Source organism: Aplidium turbinatum, chromosome 14, assembly GCF_918807975.1.
Source record: "Aplidium turbinatum chromosome 14, kaAplTurb1.1, whole genome shotgun sequence".
Lineage (NCBI taxonomy): Eukaryota > Metazoa > Chordata > Ascidiacea > Aplousobranchia > Polyclinidae > Aplidium > Aplidium turbinatum.
This window is the reverse complement of record NC_137485.1, coordinates 17,866,767-17,892,057: the sequence shown is the minus strand read 5'-3', so window position 1 is coordinate 17,892,057 and position 25,291 is coordinate 17,866,767. Positions and strand designations below refer to the sequence as shown.

Genomic DNA, 25,291 nt, shown 5'->3' with positions numbered 1-25,291 from the left:
TTTGGTTGTGCTTAATGACCCTGTCGACGTGCATCCCTAGTATTGTACCCATTGTACTCAGGACAATCTAGTGCGCTTTTCATGTCTTGAAGGAACGCAAAGTCCATCTCACTGGCTCTTCCCTTTGCAATTACTTGTGCCAGCATACGCAAGGGATGAACTGATGTTTGGGGGTGTTTTGTGGCATCGGAGGCTTCTTGGGACCATTATATATCTTTATTTCGACGTCATACTCGAGTGCCTTAATCATATCTTTCTTTTTCACACGTCTAATGCTGTCTACTTGGACTGTTTTACTACTGTTACTATCTGGTTGTGTGATCAGCATGGCAAGGGAATGGGTGGATGACTTTCCGTTGGGAGACGATATGTTCATCTTGGACGCCATCTTGGAAATTACTATTATGTAATACGATATTAACGTAACACTTAGTTCTAATGGATAGCTTGACCCCTACAACTTAGGTATAGAGACAAAAATCACCTTCCTAATGTGAATGGGTAGGGAGTTATTGTCATTTATAGGTAATGGCGGCCATCTTGGACGCCATTTTGGTCGCCATTTTGGAAATTATCATTATGTAATACGATATTAACGTAATACTTAGTTCTAATGGATAGCTTGACCCCTACAACCTAGGTATAGAGACAAAGATCACCTTCCTAATGTGAATGGGTAGGGAGTTATTGTCATTTATATAGGTAATGTCGGCTATCTTGGACGCCATTTTGGTCGCCATCTTGGAAATTACCATTATGTAATACGATATTAACGTAACACTTAGTTCTAATGGATAGCTTGACCCCTACAACTTAGGTATAGAGACAGAATACGCCTTCCTAATGTGAATGGGTAGGGAGTTATGGTCATTTCTAGGTAATACCGTAGCGGCCATCTTGAATTTCTCAAATTGCTCAAAGGTGACAACATGTCATCAAGCAGTTTCTGAAAATAGAGACCCTTGGCTACCAAAATCAACAGTGAAAAAAACTTAATACAGCAATGTAAGGTTAAGGTGAAAAATGGCATTTGGCTCCCAGATTACAAGATGACTTTCCACATTTGAAAAAGTTCATGGCTTCAAAAATGGCTCTTTTTAGCTCAACGTATTTGTGCGAACAATTTTTTCTAAAATGGGCGTCATAAAATCTCCCTATCGATCGGTTCTGACAGACGAACACTTGGAAAATGGACTTCGAATAATTCGCTTTATTGCTAGCACTTCCATTGAAGTAAATTTGGAAAAATCCGTGGGGAAAAGAAGCCAGCTGCAAACTTTTCACTGCAAACTCGTTTAAAGACTGTGTGACAATAGATTTAAATAGCAGTTTTCTTCAGAAATTTATATGTCTTAACTTATTATTTCTGCAAGGAGATCCCCTAATAATAGCCTACCATATGAATAACAAAAAGCTACTTTTTTGTGCCTGCAACTACTAGAAATCATATGTCAAATAAACATGCGGCCCGCGGTTTCACCCAGTTGTTTATATCTGGCCCTCCTGTAAAAAAGGTTGCACACCCCTGAGTTATATGATGTGATAAAGAAAACTAATTGTTGTGGTCTGTGGAAAGATTTTTCAAACTTTTTAAAGTTTTGTAGTTAAGCAATGTGAATTCCAAGATTTGTATACCACCATACCATAGTTCACTGCAGTAGATATTAAAGTAACTTTTTTAGCCGTCATGACCAACAGGTTAAATAACGCAGAAAAGCCTACAGTATACCTGCTTGATTTTCGGTTTGTAATCATTCTGTTATATAATAGTCTTGGCTCAAGTACGGTAGTCTTGTCCCAGGTATCATTTGCTCTTGATGGGCAATTGAAATTGTACAATTGCACATGCAGTCAAACCTGCTTAATCGATCCACATTGGGACCAAGACGAACTGGTTAGATTAAGCCGAGGAAACAAGCTTTACTATTTTGCGTGTTATAACGTTGTCGCTTTGCTTTCATTTCCCGTCTAGTTCATCTTGAACTCCAGTGCTGTATTTCTCTATGTTGCTTAAAACCCGTACAAGATAAAGTAAAATAAACACAAAACTAAATTTAAAAAAAATTGCCAGTCAGGAAAACTTTAGAACTCATAGCTTGTGTGGGTTTGTTGATTTTGTTTGGTTTCATTTTAAACCAAATTTTACAAATAAAGTATCGTTTCTAGCTAAAAAATTCGGTTTTAACTTTAACTTACGTACAAAGGTTTAAATTTTAGGGTACCATACTTTTTAGCTTGTTGGTTGATTGGTTTGGTTAGTTTTGAATCTTTATCTTCAGACTGACAAAGCCTTGATGGTTATTCTTGATAGTTTCATATTTATACTTGTAGAGGCTTTTAACGCAGGGCCGGTTACCGAGATTGACAGAGTGAAGTTTTTGATTGTTGAAGTGTTGTTGCCGGGGAATTACACTAGTCAACAAAAAAAAAATTTTCTTTCATGGGCTTTGAGAACTGATTTAGGGTAACTTTGGGGTGCTGGATCCAAATCTGACCTCAGATTTATCCTATCACGGCAGGTTTGTGAGATGTGATAACAGCAAATTGTTACTTTTGTCAAAAGTGGAAGATTTGGCGTTGCGTTTACCACCAACATATGCAGTGCTATAACGAAAGGTTAGTGTTAGACAGGCCTAAACAGCTTAAATAAGGTTACTGAACAAGCATTGCCATAGGCCTGTTTAAATCTTTGTGGTTTCATGCAAAAAATTGACGGGAGTGGGGGTCAGTTATACTTTTAGCCTCCCTTTTAGCTTGTTACTACTGCATGGTTAATAATGTTGCTTAGAAAACAAATTGGTATCAAATTTATAATTGGTGGTGTATTTCAGCTACTTGTGTACTACATGGCCTGGATTTCTGGATATAGCACAATGTGCATGTGTAATAAACGCAAAGTCAAGTCTTTCACTTTTGACAAAAGTAACAATTTGCTGTTATCATATCTCACAAACCTGACATGATAGGATAAATCTGAGGTCAGACTCGGATTCAGCACCCCAAAATTACCCTAAATCCATTGAAAAACTCCATGCAAGAAAAGTTGTGTTGACCGGATGCAACCTAGCTCGTACCCTGAACAGTTTGTACCCTCAGTTCGTACCCTGAAAAGATCGAGAGGAAAAATTAAAAAAAGCGGAAGTCGTTGATCGCAGTTTCCGCAAACATTTTAAAATTTTCCCCCTGAAAAGATCGAGAGAAAGATAGCACAAAGACGAAGTCGCTGATCGCAGTTTCCGCTAACCCTAACCCTCGCTGATTGCAGTTTCTGCAATATTTTTCTGCACTTTCCGCTAACCCTAACTCTAACCATAGACTAATCTATGCTCTAACCCTAACCCTCGCTGATCGCAGTTTTCGCAAACATTTTTCCGTAGTTTCCACTAACCGCAGTTTCCGCTAACCCTTACCCGAACCTTAGAATAATCCATGCTCTAACCCTAACCCTTGCTGATCGCAGTTTCCGCAAACATTTTAAAATTTTCCCCCTGAAAAGATCGAGAGAAAGATAGCACAAAGACGAAGTCGCTGATCGCAGTTTCCGCTAACCCTAACCCTCGCTGATTGCAGTTTCTGCAATATTTTTCTGCACTTTCCGCTAACCCTAACTCTAACCATAGACTAATCTATGCTCTAACCCTAACCCTCGCTGATCGCAGTTTTCACAAACATTTTTCCGTAGTTTCCACTAACCGCAGTTTCCGCTAACCCTTACCCGAACCTTAGAATAATCCATGCTCTAACCCTAACCCTTGCTGATCGCAGTTTTCGCAAACATTTTTCCGCAGTTTCCGCTAACCTTTACCCTAACTCTAACCATAGAGTAATCTATGCTCTAACCCTAACCCTCGCTGATCGCAGTTTCCGCAAACATTTTCCCGCAGTTTCCGCTAACCGCAGTTTCCGATTACCCTAACCTTAGAATAATCCATGCTCTCTAACCCTAACCCTCGCTGATCGCAGTTTCCGCAAATATTTTTCCGCATTTTCCGCTAACCCTAACCCTCTAGTTGTTTGCGGAAACTCCGATCAACGACTTCGGCTTTGTGCTATTGAACTGTGATCAGCAACTTCGGCTTTTTTTAATTTTTTCTCTCGATCTTTTCAGGGTACGAACTGTTCAGGGTATGAACTAGGTTGCAACCGTGTTGACCAGTGTTATTCCAGTACTATGTGCTGCTAAATGGAGAGCAGTCCTTGGAATGTGTTGCTCAAATGCATACACCGACAGTCTCTTTCAACTTGTAAATAGGTTGGACTACTTTTTAGTTGCAATTGGGCTATATATATAACAAAAATATCAGGCAACCTCAGCAACATTAACTCTTGCGTGTAATCTCGTAAAGCACATGTACAAAAAGCAAAAAAATGCAAGAAAAACAGTCATAAAAAAGCTTGAGTTTAGTTGTTCTTGTTTTGTTTTCAGCTGTTGCTCATATTTTTTTATGATTTTATCACCACAGTTGTAACAAGAGTACTGCCTCAATCCTCAGGTTGGTATTGTACTTACCAGGACTACCACGCGGAGGTGTTTGCTATTGTCTCCATTGTTATGATTTATAGAAGATAGCACCTTGTTATTCAGTAGAAATTATTTGTTATTTGCTCTTTTATAGTCAGTAGCCTTTTCTTAGATAGAAAAATAAACTTATGTTTAACCAACATTGTTTTTCCATATTTTCTTATGTTATTTTTTTATGTTTTAAGGCAGATGCGTTATTTACCATATATTATGAATATAGCCTCTTAAAAGTATGCCAGAAGTTCTAGAACACAAAACAGAGCAAAATGGAGGGAGTTCATATGGGGACCACAGCTGATCAAATATGATTAATCTGTTGAAGAAGATTGATGATGATCATCATCACAAAAAAGTTAAAGAACTTGTGCAAAAACTTGCGTCTTTTTCTGAAATGCCTATATAAGGACGATTCATCAAGAACAAAAATTGGAGTTTTAAATAAAACCAAAATAGCATAGGTCTGCGACAATTCGGTGCATCTAATTTGTTTGTGCTGATTCAGATATATCTAAATCCAATTCGGAGACAGTCTTTTTTGGGTATTAGCGATTCGATGCAGACATTCTTGAAAGTTTTGCGATAGCTTCTGTTTTATTTAGAGAGGTTATAGGATATCATTTAGGCGGAATGGCCCGTTTCGGTGAGTCCGATTCGGTTAGTCCGATTCGGTGAGTCCGATCCCTTAACTGGGGATTTTTTCAATTTTTTTTTAAAATTATCGGGTACCGTAGCCTACTTATCATTGCCGTTTTAGGGTTAGGGGTTAGGAGTTAAGGTTAGGGGTTAGAAGTTAGGAACTCACCGAATCAGACTCACCGAATCGGACTCACCGAATAGTAGCAGACCCTCATTTAGGTAGGCGGTTTCCATATTTGCTTTTCCCATATCCATGAAAATGAAACAATTTATGTTGTAATTGTTTCACAGTAAGGTAACTGTGAATTGGCTGTTATCTTGCAGATATATCTAGCAGTTACCGTGCAGGTTAAGTAATTAATGAGCATTGAAGTTGCAGTGGTGGACCATGCTAGTAAAGGGAAAGGTTCAATTTCATATACTTGTCGGCTGCAATGGTGAGAACGTCAGCACGACGTTCGAAAGGACATGGATTTGACACCACTCCAGAGCTGTGTCCCGGCAAACACACTTAATTGCAAGTCAAAATAAGAGGTGCAGCTGACAAAAAGACTAATATGTCCCTTCACTGCTTGTTGTATCGCAACTGTGATTGTAGTGTACTGTATGTTGTCGCAATGAACGCAAAATAAACCATATAATAATTATTATTTCTCTTGATAAAGAATGGTACCATATTTAATTTATGGGAAATTTATAAGGTAAGTTTGTAAATTAATAAGGCGATTGCCAGATTCGCCACTGCATTGCTATGTTGACCTTGGTAGTGGCTGTGTTATGCTTACGCCCTGTGTTGTTAACGCCCTGTGTTGTTAACATCTTGATTACATTGCAAAACGCTAAGTTATAAAAGTGCAAAATGTGACACTTTACACCTATATATATACTTAAAACTGCTGTTTCTATACAACTAGGTTTTAACTTGCAAAATGATTTATTGGAATGTATCACTCTCCTGAATAATCCCTATAAAATTTCTATACTAACAAGTATACGGTATTTTAATCATGATTCATGACACATTGTTTGACAGCGCTATAATGGAACTAGGTTTTAACTTGGTTGATCCCTTTCCTGAATTGTCTCCATTATAATTCCTTTAAATAGATAGGTGCTGTTGTGAGATTTTAGAGAACTTCCATCTCCATACAAACAGGTGCATTTCAATCATGAAACTCTGTTTGATAGTGCAGTTGCACCGAATCAGTCATCTCTGCGTTGAGATGTCTTCGAATGTGGCCATTCTGAAACAGCATTATCAACAGAGAGCTAGATAGCTTATAATTTGAGAGATGTACAGCATTTGATCTTTTGAAGTTGTTTGATAACTGTTAAGAAAATGTAAATCAATTCAATGAATGAACTCAAAGAATTAAAAGTTATGTGTTATCAAAATATATTGCAAAGCATAAAGAAGAGTATAATATAGCAGAGAAACTGCATCAACGGCATTATACAAGTTGACAAGCTGTAGGTTACTAAAGACGGTTTTATTTTTAAATAATAAATAATTTATTGAGTGAGTTTGTTGAGAAGATGATTGTGTGGGCATTGTGCCTTGGTGTATCTGTAAATAGCTTCTTTACCTGTTTTCACACAATCACACATATATAAATGTCAATTCTTTTGTTTAGTGTTGCAAAGAATTGTTTATAAACTGAAACTTTTACTATATTTCTTTGCTGTGAGAGCACGCGAGAAAAAGACAGGAGAGAAAAGTGTATGTATATGTTTCAGATGTAAATTGTAAAATGGAAAAGAAAGCTAATAGGTCATAATTTCCACAATAGTTAAGAATATGGATCATTCTTGATGTCATAAATGAATTCAACAGGATTACCTGGTTTAATTCATTTCAACAGGATACCAATGATGATTACACAAAGGCATCATTGCTGTATCTGTAGAAATAGTGGCAATTTGTTGAGTTGGTGGAGTGGCTAAGTGGCTAGTTTTTCACACTAATTATGATCTAGATGCAATATGCATGACTGCATGTCAATAAAGAAGGGTAAAAAGATTGCAAACTTTTGTTTCACATGATGCTAAGATTATAAGTATGAACTTTTTGTGACTTTTGTTTTTACTATTGTTCATTAGGGTGGTCCAAAAAAAACTTTTTTTGTAAATGTTAATGTCTCACCCTAAAATATTGTTACCATTGATGAGAAAATGATATATGTGAATTTTCATAAAGATTGGTTGATATTTAGGGGTTGCTACCGGGGTTCAAAGTTTTGTCGTTTGCCCCCATTTTAACGTTTTAAGAGGATGTGATACAGATATGATATGATACGGTACAGTAAAAAATATGGTACAGTGCCATGGCATATTGCAAGAAAAATACAGTTTAATAATTACTCTATATAGTCTGTTTATAAACTCATGTACGTCTGTATTACGAATTATACTAACTGGTCTACATATATATACAAAATGTGCGACTTTGTATACTTGTGTTTAAAGTTCAGAGACTAAATTTGACAATCAATAACAGCTTTAGAAGACAGTAAATAAACTACATGTACAAATGTACATGATGTAAACTAATATACATAGTACATACATAGTTATTACCCTCTAAACCAGGGGTTCTCAACCGTGGCCTTCGGCCCCCCAAGGGGACCACAGAGCGTTCTCAGGGGAGCCACGATAAAAAGCTTCATTAATAAATTATAACATGTATTGATGAATTATAACAGAATTGTGACACAAAAAACACTCATGTAGGTGTTAGTATCGTAAAGCTAGCCAAAAGCATGTTTTTTCATCATATGTTCTATCTCACTGCATGTTGCATCATCTTTTGTGATTGTAACGTAACAATTAAGGATACGCTTGATTTACTAGCGTAGTCTATTACGAAAAAGAAAGCATTAAATCATTTAATCATTCGTTAACTGTTTTTATTGATTTCGTTTCATTGTTCTTTAAACAAATACATTTTTATTTTGCTCAAGGGGGCCATGGTCTTTTAGAGCCACAGTCTGGGGGGCCATGACTCAGAAAAGGTTGAGAACCACTGTCTAAACCCTTGACAGCCTGTTTCACCCTAAAAGGGTAATCATCAGAAAGTCCTCCTTTTAGGTTAAAACAGGCTGTCAAGGGTTTAGAGCAGTGGTTCCCAACCTTTTTGACCTTGCGGCACCCTATCGAAGAGATAAATAGTTTGCGGCATCCTGGCAAAACTGGGTCAATTTTATGAGATTTCTGTATTTCAAGTAACTGTATGAAATAGCACAGAATGAGTTGTACAGTATAGCGCGCATAAATAAATGTATTTATTCAAAATTTAGTGTGAAATTTGGGCTTGACTTCTTGCACAAGTCCCTTAATATCTCGAGGCACATTCGACAAAGCCACCCACATTTCTTCCTCGACTATAAGCAGTCGTTCTCGTTTTTTTAGTTTTAATGTTCGTTTGTACGGAAAATCCACTAATTTGGAGACCCAATTGTAATCGCAAAGCAATTCACAAAATATATTCATATAAGTATAAAGCAGTGCTCCGCAACCGGTGTGCCGCGGGATAACTATCATCAGAACATACTTTTTGAAAAGAAAGGAGTTTTTATGTTTTAAAAATTCTCGCTTTACCACTGCAAGACAACTCAAACTCTAGCTAGACTTCCCACAGTGCATTTATGATTTTTTTGCCTCACATTGAAGTTTTCGCAATGGGAAGGCTGCCCTAGTTTTAAAAAAGGCTGGTTAACGTGGTAGTGCGTTTTTAGAAGTCAGGCTAGGTCATTTTGAATTGTCAGTTAGCAGTGTTTAATGAAAAATTTCGTAATATTGAAAGCACAGCTATTAAGTGTAGTAGCCAACGTTTTGTCAATGGCGAGTCCATAACAAACGAGTAGCCTAATTATTTTGCAAAGAACTTCCAGCCAGGAACGAACGACTGGCCAGGAAATTTTTAGAGTGACCAACGAGTTTTTCATAACCCATGGTATCCATTGGAATAACTGCATCAACGTTTGCACAGATGGTGCTTCAGCAATGGTGGGCGAAGGAAGAAGTTTAGCTGCATGGGTAAAACGTCAAAATCCAGCCATTCAACTTATGTATTGCTGCTTACACAGGGAAGCCTTGATGATCAAACATTTTACAAGGGAGCTGACAGAAACAATGAATGACTGTATCCAAATTGTTAACTTTATTAAAGCAAGAAACAAGCGCAAATATCTCATTAAAAAGATGATAGTTATTTTTTACATTTTGAAAATGTGTCGGCCGAATTGTGCCGCAAAATTTTAAAGAGTTTTTAAGTGTGCCGTGAGTAAATAAAGGTTGCGGAGCACTGGTATAAAGAATAAATCAATTATAACTTAGCCTTTTCTCGATTAGCTATGTAGGCTATCGTGTTTGTATGCGCAGGTATGGTATCCCCCATGCAAAAGTTTCTATTTTATAGTGGTTCGCAAACAATCGTGCAATTTTATAATCGTGCTGGGTCACACAATCCGATAATCCATCACTGCAATTTGACTTTGTGCGCCGTGAAACGCAAAATAAAATCATGAAACCTGGCAATAATGATGCGTTTCAAACGTTTTTATGGAAAAAACAGCAACGATTCAAAATCTCTTTCATGCTGTTATTCCTGGGCGAGAAAACAAAGGCTTATTGTGGATTAGAGTTAAAATAAATAAATAAATTCCACACTTAACGGGTTAAAGTTAAAATATCTCGCGGCACCCTTGAGCATTGCAATTGGCACCCCGGTTGGGACATTGCCGAGCGTGGAGTGGCGTTGATCACGGAATACAACACATTACACACATGTGACGAAGAACAAAAACAGTATCTTTTGCGTGTCGTCGCCGATCACCGTCAGCGATATCCAGACTGCAGTAGAAAGACCCTCGCGCAATAATTCCTGTATGTAGTTTATTTGTTGTATTCTAAAGCTGTTAATGAATGTCCAATTTAGTCTCTGAATTTTAAACACAAGTATACAAAGTCGCAGCGGTGACGCGCTCGCTTTCCAATTATGCAATCCTGGTTTGACTCCCGGCTTATACTGGTTGTTGACAAACACCGCCCACGCCCACCTCTACCCAGGGTATAATATATTGGGTGGGCGTAGTTGCTGAAGTAAAGGCGGCCGAGAGAAAGGAACTGGCCACCCTACTCTCGTTAGTGCCGAAGGCTTAGTATAATGAGAACCTCATCCCTCGATGCTTGTATTCAAGTATGGGACTCACCTTTACCTTATACAAAGTCGCACATTTCGTACATGTACACCAGTTAGTATAATTCGTAATACAGACACATGAGTTTATAAACAGACCATAGAGTAATTATTAAACTGTATTTTTATTGCAATATACAATGGCACTGTACCGTATTTTTTACTGTACCGTATCATATCATATCCTCTCGAAACGTTAAAATGGGGGCAAACGACAAAACTTTGAACCCCGGTAGCAACCCCTAAATATCAACCAATCTTTATGAAAATTCACATATATCATTTTCTCATCAATGGTAACAATATTTTAGGGTGAGACATTAACATTTACAAAAAAAGTTTTTTTTGGACCACCCTATTGTTCATCTCTGTTGAGAATCAGCTCTCATTTTTGAGAGATCACTCAGTTCACTCATGTACAGTTGCACCAATTGCTGTTTTTATGACTGAGTAAGGAGAATGACTACATCGAACCAATGATATGCTTACACACGTTTACAAAAGAAACAGCAGAGCAGAATTTTCCAATTAAGATCCAATTCATAATTTTGCATTGGTTGATTTAATGTCAAATTTGTACAACTTTAAAGTTGCAGCTTCAGAGGAATCTCCAATTCATACAAGATGTGGAATTGTGGATATACGGTAGGTGTGCACTGTGCAAATTTAATAAAAATTGAGAGTTGGCTGTTACTGTGAACTATGCAGCAAGATGTTATGCTTCTCACAACATCTAGCTTACTACCCAAAGTTCAGAAACTTTCAAATTAAAAGCAATAGCAAAAATCACATATGTTGTAGTTAGGCTCATAGCTACATACTGTAGTGTATATACTCATATTTTGCTAACCTGTGAAACCTAGTGACCTATATACACACTAGGTATACAGTATACACCGGCCATGCCAAATGTGCAAGCTTCATAGTTGATTAGAGGCCGATGTGATAGTATAAGTTGATAGTTTGATTTGCAGCAGCACGATTAGCATTTATCAAAACTCATTGCACAAGAGATACCTAATTCTAGACCCTTGTTCAATGTTCAGGCATGTTCTAATTTTTCATACCTTGATTGTAGGTTTGTAAACTTTAAAGCTAGATATAGATACCGATACTTCATAAAAAATCAATATGTGACTGATTAGTGAAGAAGTGAAGAAAATGCATGGATTAAGAGGCTCATTGTTCTGTTTAAAGTTTTTCATAAATAATACATAATTGGAGTACATTCTGCAAATATGGAATTACCAGACCTCAGTCACCTAACAAAAGAAGAACAAGCAACAATTTTAAAAGTGATACAAAGGCAGCAAGATGAGGAAGCCAAGGAGGAGGCCATGATGAAGTAAGTGCTGTTGAATTTGTTTTCCTTTGTTGAAGCAAGTACAATTGTTTAATGTTTATGTTGGATTATTTAATCACCTGGAAGATTCCTGAGGTTGGACTTTGAATTTTGCATTGACCAAGTAGTCAGGGTCTTCTGTCCGGCAAGCTAAGTGTATCATGGCTCCCTTTTGACGATGCTGAGCACTTGAGCAGGTTGGATGCCTGCAAGGATTAGCAAGTACCGTACTCTGTTGGAGTAGGGTGCAGGCATCCAGTCGCAGTACGCAATGTGTCGTTGATTGGCCGGTCGATGAGGCAGGTGTGGGCACTGCGTCACCAGGCAGGGGAGCAATATTCAGTGGTGGACTGAACCAAATTCAGGGTTGCAATGCCCAAGATGTCAGCACCTGCACCTGAAGTTGTGCCTGCCAAATGTTTCAACAAAGCGACATGAGATGTTAGCATTTTGCGTAGTGACTGTAGATGGTGATGGCATGTGAGTGACCTGTTGAGTGTTACTCCGAGGAATGTGGGCTCTGGGCAAGGAGTCTGCTACTATTCGGTGAGTCCGATTCGGTGAGAGTCTTTTCGGTGAGAGCCTTTTTCGGAGAGTTCCTTATTTGGTGATTTTTTTAAATTTTTTTTTGAAAATTATCGGTTACTGTAGCCTAATTATCATTGCCGCTTTTGCATCGTTTTAACATCGCTAAACGTTGAAATAAGACCCTAACTTTAAGCCCTAACTCCTAACCCTGAAACGGCAATAATAATTAGGCTACGGTACCCAATAATTAAAAAAAAATCACCGAATAGGGAACTCACCAAATCGGACTCACCGAAACGGGCCATTCCGCTGGGCAAGACAATGAAGTTTTGCCATTGATGATCACATTTTGTCTCCCTGGTGTTGAGATGGTAGCCTGCCTTCACTGTCTGTATTATCTAGAGCAGAGGTGACAAACCTGCGCGGGCGGCCCGTCAAAGAATTTTGTGCAGCCCGCAAAACAATTTGACAATCGCTCATGCATTAAAGATAAAAGACATCTCAAAGCTGTTTTATGCCTCAGTTCAGTTTGTTTTTATTTCTGACCATCACAACAAAAAAACAATGACAAACATAGCAGATGTCCAGAAAAAGGTAGAAGTGACAAAACGCGGACGTTAAAGTGTGCATGATACCAAAGCAGGACAATCAGTTTAAAATATGGCACGGTCGCAACATCTTAAATGTCTTCAATGCCTTCACTGGTAGGCTACACCTTTCCTTTGCTATTTTCTTGCCTTAAACACTAACTTTTAGGGTTAAAAGTTAAGAAAATAGGAAAACTATTTAAGGTAAAGTTGTGAAAACACTGTTCACCAACTTCACCTTGTATTTTTGGTCGATTTCAAGCTATGACGTCATGATTAAAAAGTTGTGTGGCCCGATAACTCATGTGTAATTGACAAAGTGGCCCGCGACCGCAAAACGGTTTGCCACCCGTGATCTAGAGTGAACAGAAAGTCTTTGGACTTTTTTTCATTTTACGATTAACACATTGAATGTCACTTGCATCAAATATAGTTGTTACTTATGTATTTTGCTCTGCTTGGCTTTTTTGCTTGGCATTAAGAACTTTTTGTGGTATTAATAGTATTTATTATTGAAGGTCACTTATGCTTTTTGATATGCTAAATATCTTGCTAAACTCTCTAAAATTTAGGTCTAAATGTAAACAATAATTGTAAGGTCTAAAATGCGCCAAAGAGAAGCTATCATTCAGCTCCATCACACGAGAAAACTAACTCTGAGATCATTGAGCTCTTAAAAGTTGCCAAATCCACCGTTTATTATGTTGTGGAATGTGAATAGATTAAGGAACTTGGTACATCTGAGGGTCTGCTACTATTCAGCGAGTCCGATTCGGAGAGTCTGATTTCCCTATTCCCTATTCGAGAATTCCCTATTCGGAGACAGCCTTTTTCGGAGAGTTCCCTATTTGGAGATTTTTTGAAATTTTTTTTGAAAATTATCGGGTACCGTAGCCTAATTATCATTGCCGCTTTTACATCGTTTTAACGTCGCTAAACATTGAAATCGTGCAGAAAAAAATAGAAATAAAATGTTTGAACAATTAAATGAAAATTTGTCATGTCAATAATTTCAACCATAAAAGAAACGATATTGTGGAATATCCTAGTATGCGTATCCTAGGCAGCTATAGTTCTCTTTTCTACACTATTTCAACGTTTAGCGACGTTAAAACGATAGGCCACACATTTGGTTATCTGTTACTACAATGTAAAAATGAACTGTTAGGCTAACTGGGTTCTTGGAACAAATTTTTACTGGTCGGGATAACTAGGCTACGGTACCTGATAATTTCCTTTCAATCCAAGCTGTAGGCCACACATTTGTTGATCCAAACTACCGGTAATCATTTTAACTATTCAAAAGTACTATATAACTTATAGACATAAACATGATTTTTTTTTGTAACATCTTTTTTTTATTTTCCCTTCATATCTTAAATTTTTCTGAAGGTGTTGCGGCCGTGCCAAATTTCTTTCAACTCAATCACTTACTTCGGTCACAAGCACGTTATAACGTTCGCGTTTTGTCGCTTCTACCTTTGCTATGTTGACGTGTATTGTTTTTGATATGATGGTCACAAATAAAAACAATTCAACTGAACTGACATGACGAATTTTCATTTAATTGTTTTCATTTAATCCTTACAAGATGAGAAAACGGCAGTTTTTACACCTCTCCAAAAGCAAAAGAGACTGGAAAGAGCACAGGTTCAGAGAACTGAAGGCAGGCATTGCAAGGCAAGAGATCATCTTTCCAGACAAAAAACTCTTCACAATTGAAGCTCAGTTCAATAATCAGAATGATACAATTCATGCAAAGTCTTTGCAGATATTAAAAATTCTGTGAGAACAGTTTATCGTCGTCTAAAACCGTCTTCTGTCATGGTGTGGGCCATTATTTCCAAAATTGAGAAGTCTCCTCTGATTTTTGTGGAACAAATCCCTGGATAAAATCAATTCAGATCTCTACATCAACAATATTTTGGTTCCAGGCCTTGAAAAGATGAAGAAAAACTACAAAGATCAGCCCTTCACATTCCAACAAGATGGTGCACCATCCCACACCTCAAGAAAGAATCAGGACTAGTGCTCACGTCAACTTCCAAGATTCTGGAGCAAGGAAATGTGGCCTCCCTCATTGCCTGATTTGAATCCCATGGATTTTTATGTGTGGTTGTTAATGAAGGCTAAGGCCTGTGCCGTTGCTCACTCAAGTGGGAATCACTCCTGAGGGAATGGGCCAGAATACCCCAGGATGAGTTACATGCCTTGGTCGGAAACTTCCCACAAAGAATTGAGAGAGTTATCCAAGTGAAGGGCAGCCACATCGGAAATAAAAAAATTCATTCTTGGTATTGTAAGCTCTCATTGTGATACCTTATTGATAAAATTTTATTTATTTTCAATTAATGAATCGTTTATAAGTTGGTCCAAAAGGACTTTCTGTTCATTTTGTATGGTTTTATTCAAACTATCTCTGAGACAGTATGCACTATGCAGTATGCACTCAATAAAATACACTTTACTTGAAATGCCTCTTAAATCACATGGTGCCACAATGAGGCATTACCTAAATTTCAGTACATAGCCTACGTGGCTTCGCCTTAATATCGTGTTCCTCAAATTTAGGTCCCAGAAGGATTGCATTAAGGCTGCCAAAACTTTGGTTGTAAACAAATTGCAGGGAAACTAAAACAAGAGATAACAAGTGGGCCACAAAAGTGATTTCATCAAAACTATATTTGTTTTGGGCGATGTGGAAAAGGACTTGACTCGAGAAATGCTGTTGTTAATGGTTTTTGTTTAAACTATCTGTAAGCCTAGTCAAGTATTCTTCATCGTTTGAGCTGCTGGGACTGAGGTCCGAGGGTCTATCTTTTTTGGGTCTGCTACTATTCGGTGAGTCCGATTCGGTGAGTCCGATTTGGTGAGTTCCTAACCACTAACCCCTAACCCTAAAACGGCAATGATAATTAGGCTACTGTACCCAATAATTTAAAAAAAAATTGAAAAAATCCCTCGTTAAGGAATCGGACTCACCGAATTGGACTCACCGAAACGGGCCATTCCGATCTTTTTTACCACCCCAGCTTCACAATGTTTTCAGACTACAGTGGAAGACTAAAAGAGAGCAGCCAGTCTTTGGTTGAAGTGTTGTCTGTGCATTATTCAATCTATTGGATGGCACTAAATGGTCGGATTGCTGTCATTAAAAAGCGTTGGTTGGGTTGCTCAAACGCATACCTTGACAGTCGAGCCAGTGTTGCTTGATCCTGTCGTTTCTTTGTTCACAAGGCGATCACTTATTATCCAACCAAGCTGTGGAGGCAGATGAGGCAGATACATGTTACTTTTGCCTTTTTGTAGTTTTTCATTTTTCAATTATTTTTTTCTAAAAGATGACTTTGGGTTTCTCTAATTCCTTTTTTGTCTTATTAGTTTCTTTTTTTTTTTTTAGAACCCTTCAGGAACAATTTGAAAATTATAAAGTCCAAGTGAAAAAAGCAGAAACTGCAGCTTTGGAGTTGAAACAGTCTCCGGAAGAGATCAAAGATGTAAGAAAATCACGACTTTCACTGTTTTTTTGAAACCATGTAATAATAGTTGATGTGACACACTTCCTCCGAGCAGAAGTATTTACTGACAGTGGATAATATAATGATTCATGTTGGCACGGATAGTGAAGCGGTAAAGTTAAGTAAAAACCTGTCCAGTGTGTATTTTATTAACTTTTTTGTTTTGTCAGAGACCTTTGTTGAAAAGTAAACTGACATGTAGGACAACCTAGCTCACTTTTAATTGAGCAGCTAAGCCGAATCTGATGTCCTCTGACGTTTGTTATCGTTTTGATAAATTTTTTGAAGCATAATATGATACTGTACATTGTACATTTATGTACATTGTACAATGTGAAAAGCCGTAATGACAATAAATTGCATACTATTGTCAAAATTGGCACTTAACTATTTCTACCGAATATTTTCTAGAATGAAAGTTTGGCTGCATTTCACTGCTAACATTTCAGTGCGTTTACAGAAAGTTGTTATGGTTTTGCGCTTGAACAAGGTTTCACTTTCATGCAGCTTTGTGCACTCTGTCGCAAGACCAAGATAGCTCAGGGATGTGGCCACTCGTGTTCCTACTGCTCAGCTACCTTCTGCTCCAGGTGTGGAGGGAGAGTGGTTGTTAGATCAGACAAGGTGAAGTCGGCTGTGATGCAAAATTTTCTCTGGTTGATAATCTTGCCCCAGAAAGCAAAATTTGTCATTTTTACATTCATTTAACGTCTGCAGACGTTGAATAAATGTAAAAATAACGGATTTTGTTGTCTTGGGCACTTTTGCATACAATTTTTTTTGGCTTGCCATTCTCAAGCCTTAGATGACATGCACAAGTACACTAACAATTAAAGTGATTGTGAGAACGTTTTAATATTAATACGAAACTATGGTGGAGAATGAGATAAATGATTCCAATGGTTCTTTGAAATTCCGCTAATCATATCTTGCCTTGTCAAACCGCTTTTTGTTCCTAACGATAGTGAAATATAGTTACAAGTGCAGGATACAAACCAAAAGCTCAAGTCACTTTATGCGCAAACTGTGTATACTGTATATATAATATCTTATTTACTGTTTTATATTATATATATAGTTTAATTTCTTCAATTTTTAACTTCAGGCGTAACCTACATTAATTGTGTGCCTACAAGTCTGCTTTGGCTTTTCTAGTCATTCATTTACTAATGTAATATTATAACAACTGCTAACAAATGCATGTATATTTATCACTTGCATGTTTTCTGCTTTTGGAACCAACAGAACGAACGAATGGTACGTTATAGTTACAGACTAAATAGGTTACATTTGTGTCATTTTTAAATACAAGTTTTGGCATGTGCAATTTGTAAGCGTGAAATGCCTTCACTTGTATGTGAAATCTGATGCAGAGCGTGATTTGTTTATTTGCAAATATAAACGCAACTAGTCAGTTAATATTGTTATTTCATTTTAATTCTTTGAAAGAACATACTTTAAGTTTGTTCTAAAGTCAAACAAGACAAAGCACGAATGGGTTATTGGTTTGCTTACCTATGGTACAAAAAAGCAAACTCTCTCCCGACGTTATTTCATTTTTTCGGTGTCTTTCACGTGATGTTTCAAGGTTGTAACGTGGCGCAACGTTTTTGATTTCGATTTTCTATTAGCTTTTGATCGATATTGAATAGATATTGATTTTTAAGTTAGGATTAAAGTTTAAAGTTATATTCTATTTTGAAATTTGGTGTCTGGGTTTGTTATAAATCAGTTTTGTGCATTCGTTGTGTTTTGGTGGGTTTTCTATTTTAGGTCATTTTGTGATTTCCTGAATGCTACCGACTCGGTAATACTCAGCATCGATTGATAAAACCTTAGAAAGCATTCACACCATAGTCTTGGTAATGCTTTGTTTCTGTATCACTTACATTATTAATGCCCACTTACGTCATTGTGGGAAATTTGAACACGATAAACTGCATTCACGGAATGTGAAAAATAAAAATAGTTTTTGCAATGGGTTGAGGAAGTGATCTAGTTGTTCAAGTCAATCTACTTACAATTTTCAAACTGATAAGAAAATCTAAAAAAATATTTTGGTAACCAAGTTGTTCACTCATGCACTGTACAAACAAAATTTTGATCAAAATCTGACGTGTTTTTAACCGTAACTTACTGAAAAACAAAGCGTTACGGTACTTCACTTGAATAAAAAAGCCAGTCCCAGCAAGTAGAGACTGCCGATTTTACATCATTTCAACATTTGATGACATTGAAACGATGTAGGCTATACACTAAAAAAGCAATTTTGTTAGCTGGGATACGATAAATTCCAAGGCTTTTCACTTTCAAAATTTGACATGTTTACTGCCACGTTCGATTGGTTCAATAATTCATTTTCATTCGCCTTTTATATCCGGAAGCAATGTTATAGAGCACTTCCTCAATGAGATGTTATACTCGATAATTTATTGCTGTTTCATCTACACTGTCAGCTATCCACTCTTCTTGTTTTTTGTCATAAGCCATTTTATCACGACTTTTGACATTCAAAAATTTCTAATTCGATTGGTTATAGAATATATGCAACAATAAGGTGACATTTTTGAAGTTTTTTTTCTTGTTGCCAAAATGTAATTAAATCCTGTCCACTCTTTAAGGTCGATAATCTGAATCCTCGATGATTTTTCAGTCCTATTTCAGACAATATCGGCTTTAATCAGTTCAGAAACGCTGGAGATTACTTTCAATGTAGCGTTGTCGGCAGTTGTGGTATCTCATGTGCGAATGACTATTATCTTTGTCCAAGAAAAATAGAAGCGTTGATAACAACATTGCACACTCGGTCAACACAAAATTAACATTGCCACTGTTTTCAAATTTTGCGAATTCAATTTTTGCAATTTTCACAGCTTTATCTGTTAACCGCGTTAGAATTTCAAGCAATGAGAAAATAGTGAAACAGCTTGTTTTTAACAAAAGAAAACAATAGTATTACACGTTCGAGGTACGTACATGTACCACAATGTGCCATTTACTTTTGAAATGCGATAGTTTTTTTATGTAGAGAAAAGTAGATAGTTTTTTTTATTGCCGCGTCTGAGTCAAAAATTGCTTAGTTGGTTGGGTAGTGAAATACGAAAGTGCGGCAACATCGAAACAAAACCATGAAGCTAAAAATCTTTCATGCCAATCATTTCAGCAACCTTAAAGTCACGTGTTGTTATGGCGAGGTCTAGCTAAATCTGCCCCTTGACCATAAACCGTAATAGTGGTGATATTTTGTATAAGAATTTATTATACAACAACACTCACACTTACAAATAGGCCTATGAAGCTGGTGCTGCTGTAGCGTGGGATGAAAGGTCTATGTTTTTTCTGCTTCTTCTGTAAAACTTTTGCTTTCTTTTGAAGAAATCCGCTTGTTGCATGAGCTAACCGGCCACAGACTAAGTTTGGCTGTCTCAAAGCAAATCGATTTAGTGCACATCTAGCCAGTTATGGCTTCAAGTATTATCAATTAGGGTTTTTAAAGTTAATCTTTAATTTTATTTTCATTATCAATAGAAAATAATCGAATACCAGATTAACTTAAAAATAGGTCAATGTGACTTTTAATCCTGTTTTGAACTTCACTTTTCCTCTAATCATGCAAAGAAAAAGGTGTCTCAATCTTATTAAGAATTCTCTCATAATGTCTAATCGAATTACTCGCACAAAAAGGCATCGATTGGTTTTGTATCCAGTTATGGACATTTTAGTGCAAAGCGTTCTTTAAGTTCGGTACCGTAGCGACAATCTTTCTGGTCTATTTTTGTGTCAAAAGCATGTCTTCGACGCACAAAATACTAAATTCATTTACATAGATTCATTTTTGGCATGGTCTTGTAAGAAGAGTCGGTGTTCTACGTGTTGTTGTTTTCACGAGAACTATTCCTTGTGCTCATTTGTGGTTGTTTTATGACAACAACGAAACCCTGATTAACGACTATTTTAGTATCTAGGTTAATGCTATAACGTTTATAGCAACAGGTCTAGATATGTCTATTGAAGGACGCTGCCTAGTGCCTAATGTGACCATCAGCCTCTGCAACTTTTTAATTATAAAAAGTCCTCATCAAACGTTTTTGCGATATTACTGCCATGTTAGACAGAATCAAAATCAAGAACTTCCAACTCTTTTCGCTATCCTGGAAATACAATTGTTTGTTCTAACGGTCGTCGGCGTATGAGCAGTTCTAGCGGTGCTATGTTAAGAATGGATTTGTTCGCATGTCCAAACTAGAAATTAAAATGAAAAATTACTGGATACGCACGGAATCTTTACCCACCTCGCAAATACAAAATTCGTTTGTGTGTGATTGAACTACCATAGTTGTTTATTGTCATAATTCCACAGTATGTTTTTGGTCATCGATTTTGATCATAGATGTCTCGTGCCACTGATAATGACGTCATTGCAAAACCTTGTCTTTCCACCTTAACCATAAATGATTTTATTTTCGCAAAAGTGCTGAAACACATCATGGCTCCACAAAGGAGCATATCAGGGTCACATACAACGTCAGGTAATGAGACTTAGTGACGAAAATGGCTGTTAGAAAGCCACCCTTTCCTAGCTCAGTCTCGCATCAGATCGATGATATTGATTCGTTCGGTTACACTAGTGACTAGACAGTGGAAGTTCAATGTACTAACCACGACAAAAGCCCGCGATATTGCATCGGTTTATCATTGTTAAACGTTTACGTGTGAACTTTTTGATTACGTTTTGATGTAGACCTGAGAGTGAACATTTTTTTTACTTAATTTGTACCATGATTGAGTACTTTTTGAGTATTTTTTTGCAGGAAAAATTGCTGCATCCAAGTACCACTCACTGGTAGTAGGCATTTGTCTGTTTGCTTTTAAACGCTGCACATTGCGCAAAATTGTAATTTTTTAACTTGATTTTAAGTATGAACTGTTATATAAGAATCTATTTCATTTTGACAATATAGCGTCTTCAGTACTCACTCGCCCCATTCAAGTATAAACCAAGGGAAAAACCACAAGGATCGAAAAAGAGTAGAAATATTCTATCAATGTCAACATTGCTTTCTAGTTTCTAGTCTTTGCTGATGAAGACCAATGAAATGTTGTGATTGAACAAGTAACAGTAAAATTGGCTGCGTGGCAGAGTGTGAGAATTTGGTCTGTACAACGTTCGGAAAGACGCAGGTTCGATGTCTGGCGAGGGCTTCCTATCTTTGCTGTCATTCGATCTACCATTAGATTGAATGAATCGTTTCTTCTAACTGAATGGTCTATTTTTGCACGTCCCGAAAATAGACGAGTCATTATTTGAACATGACGAAATTTGAGATAAATGTCAGCAGATATGCGTCTTTCGATTCTGATGTCATAACACATCGATGTTGAAAGGGGAAATTCTTGTAGACTAAAAAAAGATGAAACAACAATTTATTCTCTCACAGTAATTTTCCCATATTAGAGACTGTATAACGTGAAGATGCGGTTTTATTGAACTTTTTGTTTTGACTTGCGATTTTTACGATTCTCGTTGTTGTTTCACGAAATAAACGTTCCTAAATGATTATGCAACGTTGCGATCAACCTACGTTTGAAGCCGGTCGAAGCTGAATATACCTCCGCGGATTGCTGCTTGTGAATAATTGATGGCACAGTCTTTGATATGAAAGTGAGAACTTCCAATGTCAAAATAACGTTTTTCATCGTTTAGACGACATGACATGGTTTAGCCGACATCTTTGTGGCTATCTGAGTTTAGGTCAATACACCCTTTCTAAGAAGTTGCTTTTTTGTACTTTTTGTTTTAGTTGCATGATAAAAATCAAGGACTGTTTTCAGTTGTTGCCAAAACTTAAAGTTTTCTCGTGTTTGATTTTGAGTTATATCAGTTTTTAAGTGTTGCCAGTTCAATACTCACTGTTTGCTAGTTTTTGAAATATTTTGGATATGCAATTTAAAGCTAATGCTACGATGCAAGTCAAATACGCCTGAACTTAACCGATATTATGCAAATATTGAAGACCGGCTTTGGCAATTAGAACTTCATTCAATGATTCAGAACAATCTAAGTACTAATGTGGTCTTCTTCAGCCTTCAGCGTATAATTATTGATGTAACCAGCATGCATAAATTGTCTATAACTGTTTCGCACATGACAGTTGATGCTGAATGTTAAGACCTTTCCATGGTGCCTGCGCAATGCACGCGAAATGATATTTTGTTATACGTCCATGGTGAGCAAGGCCACAAAATTAACAATGGTGAATTAACCGCATTTTTTGGACAGGATAGCAATCTCAACACTTTACTGCATTGACATTTAACAAATTTTATTGTTTGTCGTAAGATGTGATTTTATATTCCGACTTTGTCCTCTTGCAACTGTTTGAACCGTTCATAATCATTGATTTTATGACCTGTAGGATTTATATCAAGCAACAAAATCGTTCAGAAAAGGAAACGCATTGCTCAAGTAGAAAGAGTTTTTTGTTATATCATAATATGATGAATAGTTTCACATTGCTTTTATATCATTGAACATCTATTACACGCAAAAGTGGTAAAATTATAACAAACCAATAAAATCGCCCCTGTGGTTGAAATATTTCTGCTAACAATGTTGCACAAGCTGAGTTGTATAGTCTTTAAGAGTCGCAACAGCTTCTAATGAATGAACCCAAGATTGAGCCTTGACTAGTTTATATTATGGCCTAAAAAGGATTGCACAACCTCTTGTTTAATGAAAGGCAATTGCTATAAATTTTACACTCCTTCGCTGACTAACTTGGAAGGCAATACCGTTAATATATCTTTTCTATCTCGTATTTGAGTGCTTTCAGATTAACATGCCCTTCGTGGTTTTGAATGACATTCTTTTTGTTGTTACGTTTCGAAATTGACAATTTTTTGTTTATTTTAAATCTTTACTTTACCATGTGTTTGCGTCTATCCCACCTACCTACGGACACGGCCAGTTTTTGGGCATAAACGTTATCACATGATGACCAACCAGGGTCGTAAGCATGTGACCACTGACAATCGTATATAAAGCCTCTTAACGAATTGTGTGTAAAAGAGGGCTTAATTTCTGCTAACATTGTGCGCCAAAATGTGACAAGTCAGCTCTTGACAAAACACTTGTCTGGCTTGCTTGCTTGCAAAATCTTCCAGTTACTTCTTCCCGGTCAGCAAGTAAGTCTTTTTTAAATGAATCTTAGATCAGAAGACGTTAAATCAGTCTAAAAAGGGATTGATTTGCTGACTGGCCTATGGCTGGTGCTTCTCCAAATTTTTCATTTTGTTTCATGGATAAAATGATTTTGAAATGGCAACTTTGTGGCTGAGGCCTCTATTTTATAATTCTTATTTTTTTTTACATGATTTTCAACTGCCCCGCTTTCAGGTCACTTGGGTTTGCACATTATGTCGTAAGCAGCACGAACTTCTCAAAAAGACCGGCGCTTGGTATCGTACCGAGCAGAACCGATCCAACTTCTCACTCAAACTGGAACCGATACCGAGAAACGGTTAGTGAATGATTGAAGTGTGTGCGCTGCATGACAGGATTGTTTTGCTGTCTGTGTCTGTGCATGATTGTAAGCAGTTTATTAGACCTACTTAACGAATTGTGTTAAATGTTTTAGAAATGTTTCTTTTCATTTTCTTCCACTTTGCGTTTATTGGAGCAAGTTTGCCATAGCCCATGGAACAGTATTTTACATCTTTTGGATAAATTAAAATGCAAACTGTTTCCAGTTAGTGTTCACTCATTCATGTAGTCAGCGATAAATTGAATTATTGTTAGAATTATTCTTTTTTTTTCATTTTTGAACTTAATACTTACCGGTACCGTAGTTTTTATATGCTTTGTGATGTTGAATGTATTCGTGCAGTGTGCATACAGTATATTCTGTTGATTGCTTTGTAATGTTTAGATGCTGGTAAATTAACCGGCTCGGTAAGTCTGGCGCAGCTTGAAACGAACAGTCATTTCAAGAACAAATCGCAGGCCGGGTATGCGGGCAAGTTAAGGAAAGGTTCAAGTGAGCCTCAGCTTGCAAATTGCGAGAAGTCACCTGACGTTGTCTCAAATCAAACCCAACCGAAAAAGATAATCGATAGCTCAAGTTCTTGTGAGTCCATTTTCACTTTTGTTTTGTAATTTTTGAGCATGGTAAAAAGTAAAAACATTCTGTTGCTAATTTTGTTAGTGTTTGAGTATTGGCTAAACATAACCACCTATTCTTAAACGTTCGTTACGAATTCAACAGCTAGTAATCTTTGCAATTCTGTGACGAATGATCTGTCACGAAAGGGTCTTGCTAATGTTATGATTTGTTTTGTGTTATCACAAGATGTACTAACCAAGTAAAATAGGACAAATAAAAGATTTGTTACAGTTAATGAGCTGTAAAAACAGAACAAGTATGGTTGAATTGTTTTGTTTTGGTGTAATTTCTACGAAGTATATCTTCTCCCCTTACAGCCATGTCTAATGAGATGACTGGAAGCCAATCCACGAAAGATTTCCATCCCACCAGTTCTTCATCAAACCATGACTCTCGAGAATCAGCTCCTCTTCCTGAGAAGTTGGTTCGGCAAGAAAAAACTTCCATGGACGAGAAGCATAAATTCCCTTCTAATATTGAAAAGAACGGAGAGGTTGCCACTAGCGTTAAAAAGAAGACAAAGTGAGTTTCATCTTTTCCTGTTTTTATCCTCCTAAGATTTTATTTTATTGCTAGGAGTTTGGGTGCAGTAAGCAGTTTATAAAGCTTATTCAGCAATGGCATGTTTGTTCCGATAAGACTTACAGGGTGACATATTTTATTTACTTAATAAGGTTGCCAAAACAAGGCTTTATAAAACATAGTTAAACATAAAGTAAGCACCTAAAGTTCTTTACAACCATCACAACACAACTGAACTGAAAAGTAGACATTGAGAAACGCGTACAAGAGCTTCACA

The 25,291-nt window shown here is 37.0% G+C and overlaps 1 protein-coding gene across 2 annotated transcripts in view; it reads left to right on the top strand.

Annotated features, from left to right (window-relative positions):
- Positions 1–11,501: 11,501 nt before the first annotated feature.
- Positions 11,502–25,291, top strand: part of LOC145783405 (regulating synaptic membrane exocytosis protein 2-like) — a 42,707-nt gene continuing 28,917 nt past the window's right edge. For both annotated transcript variants that reach the window (XM_082595269.1, XM_082595270.1), the window contains exons 1-7: positions 11,502–11,700; positions 16,213–16,309; positions 16,838–16,954; positions 17,576–17,587; positions 23,727–23,850; positions 24,259–24,456; positions 24,810–25,014. In XM_082595269.1, the coding sequence (XP_082451395.1) occupies positions 11,594–11,700; positions 16,213–16,309; positions 16,838–16,954; positions 17,576–17,587; positions 23,727–23,850; positions 24,259–24,456; positions 24,810–25,014 (860 nt within the window). In that variant the 5' untranslated portion in view covers positions 11,502–11,593. The remainder of the gene's footprint in view (positions 11,701–16,212; positions 16,310–16,837; positions 16,955–17,575; positions 17,588–23,726; positions 23,851–24,258; positions 24,457–24,809; positions 25,015–25,291) is intronic.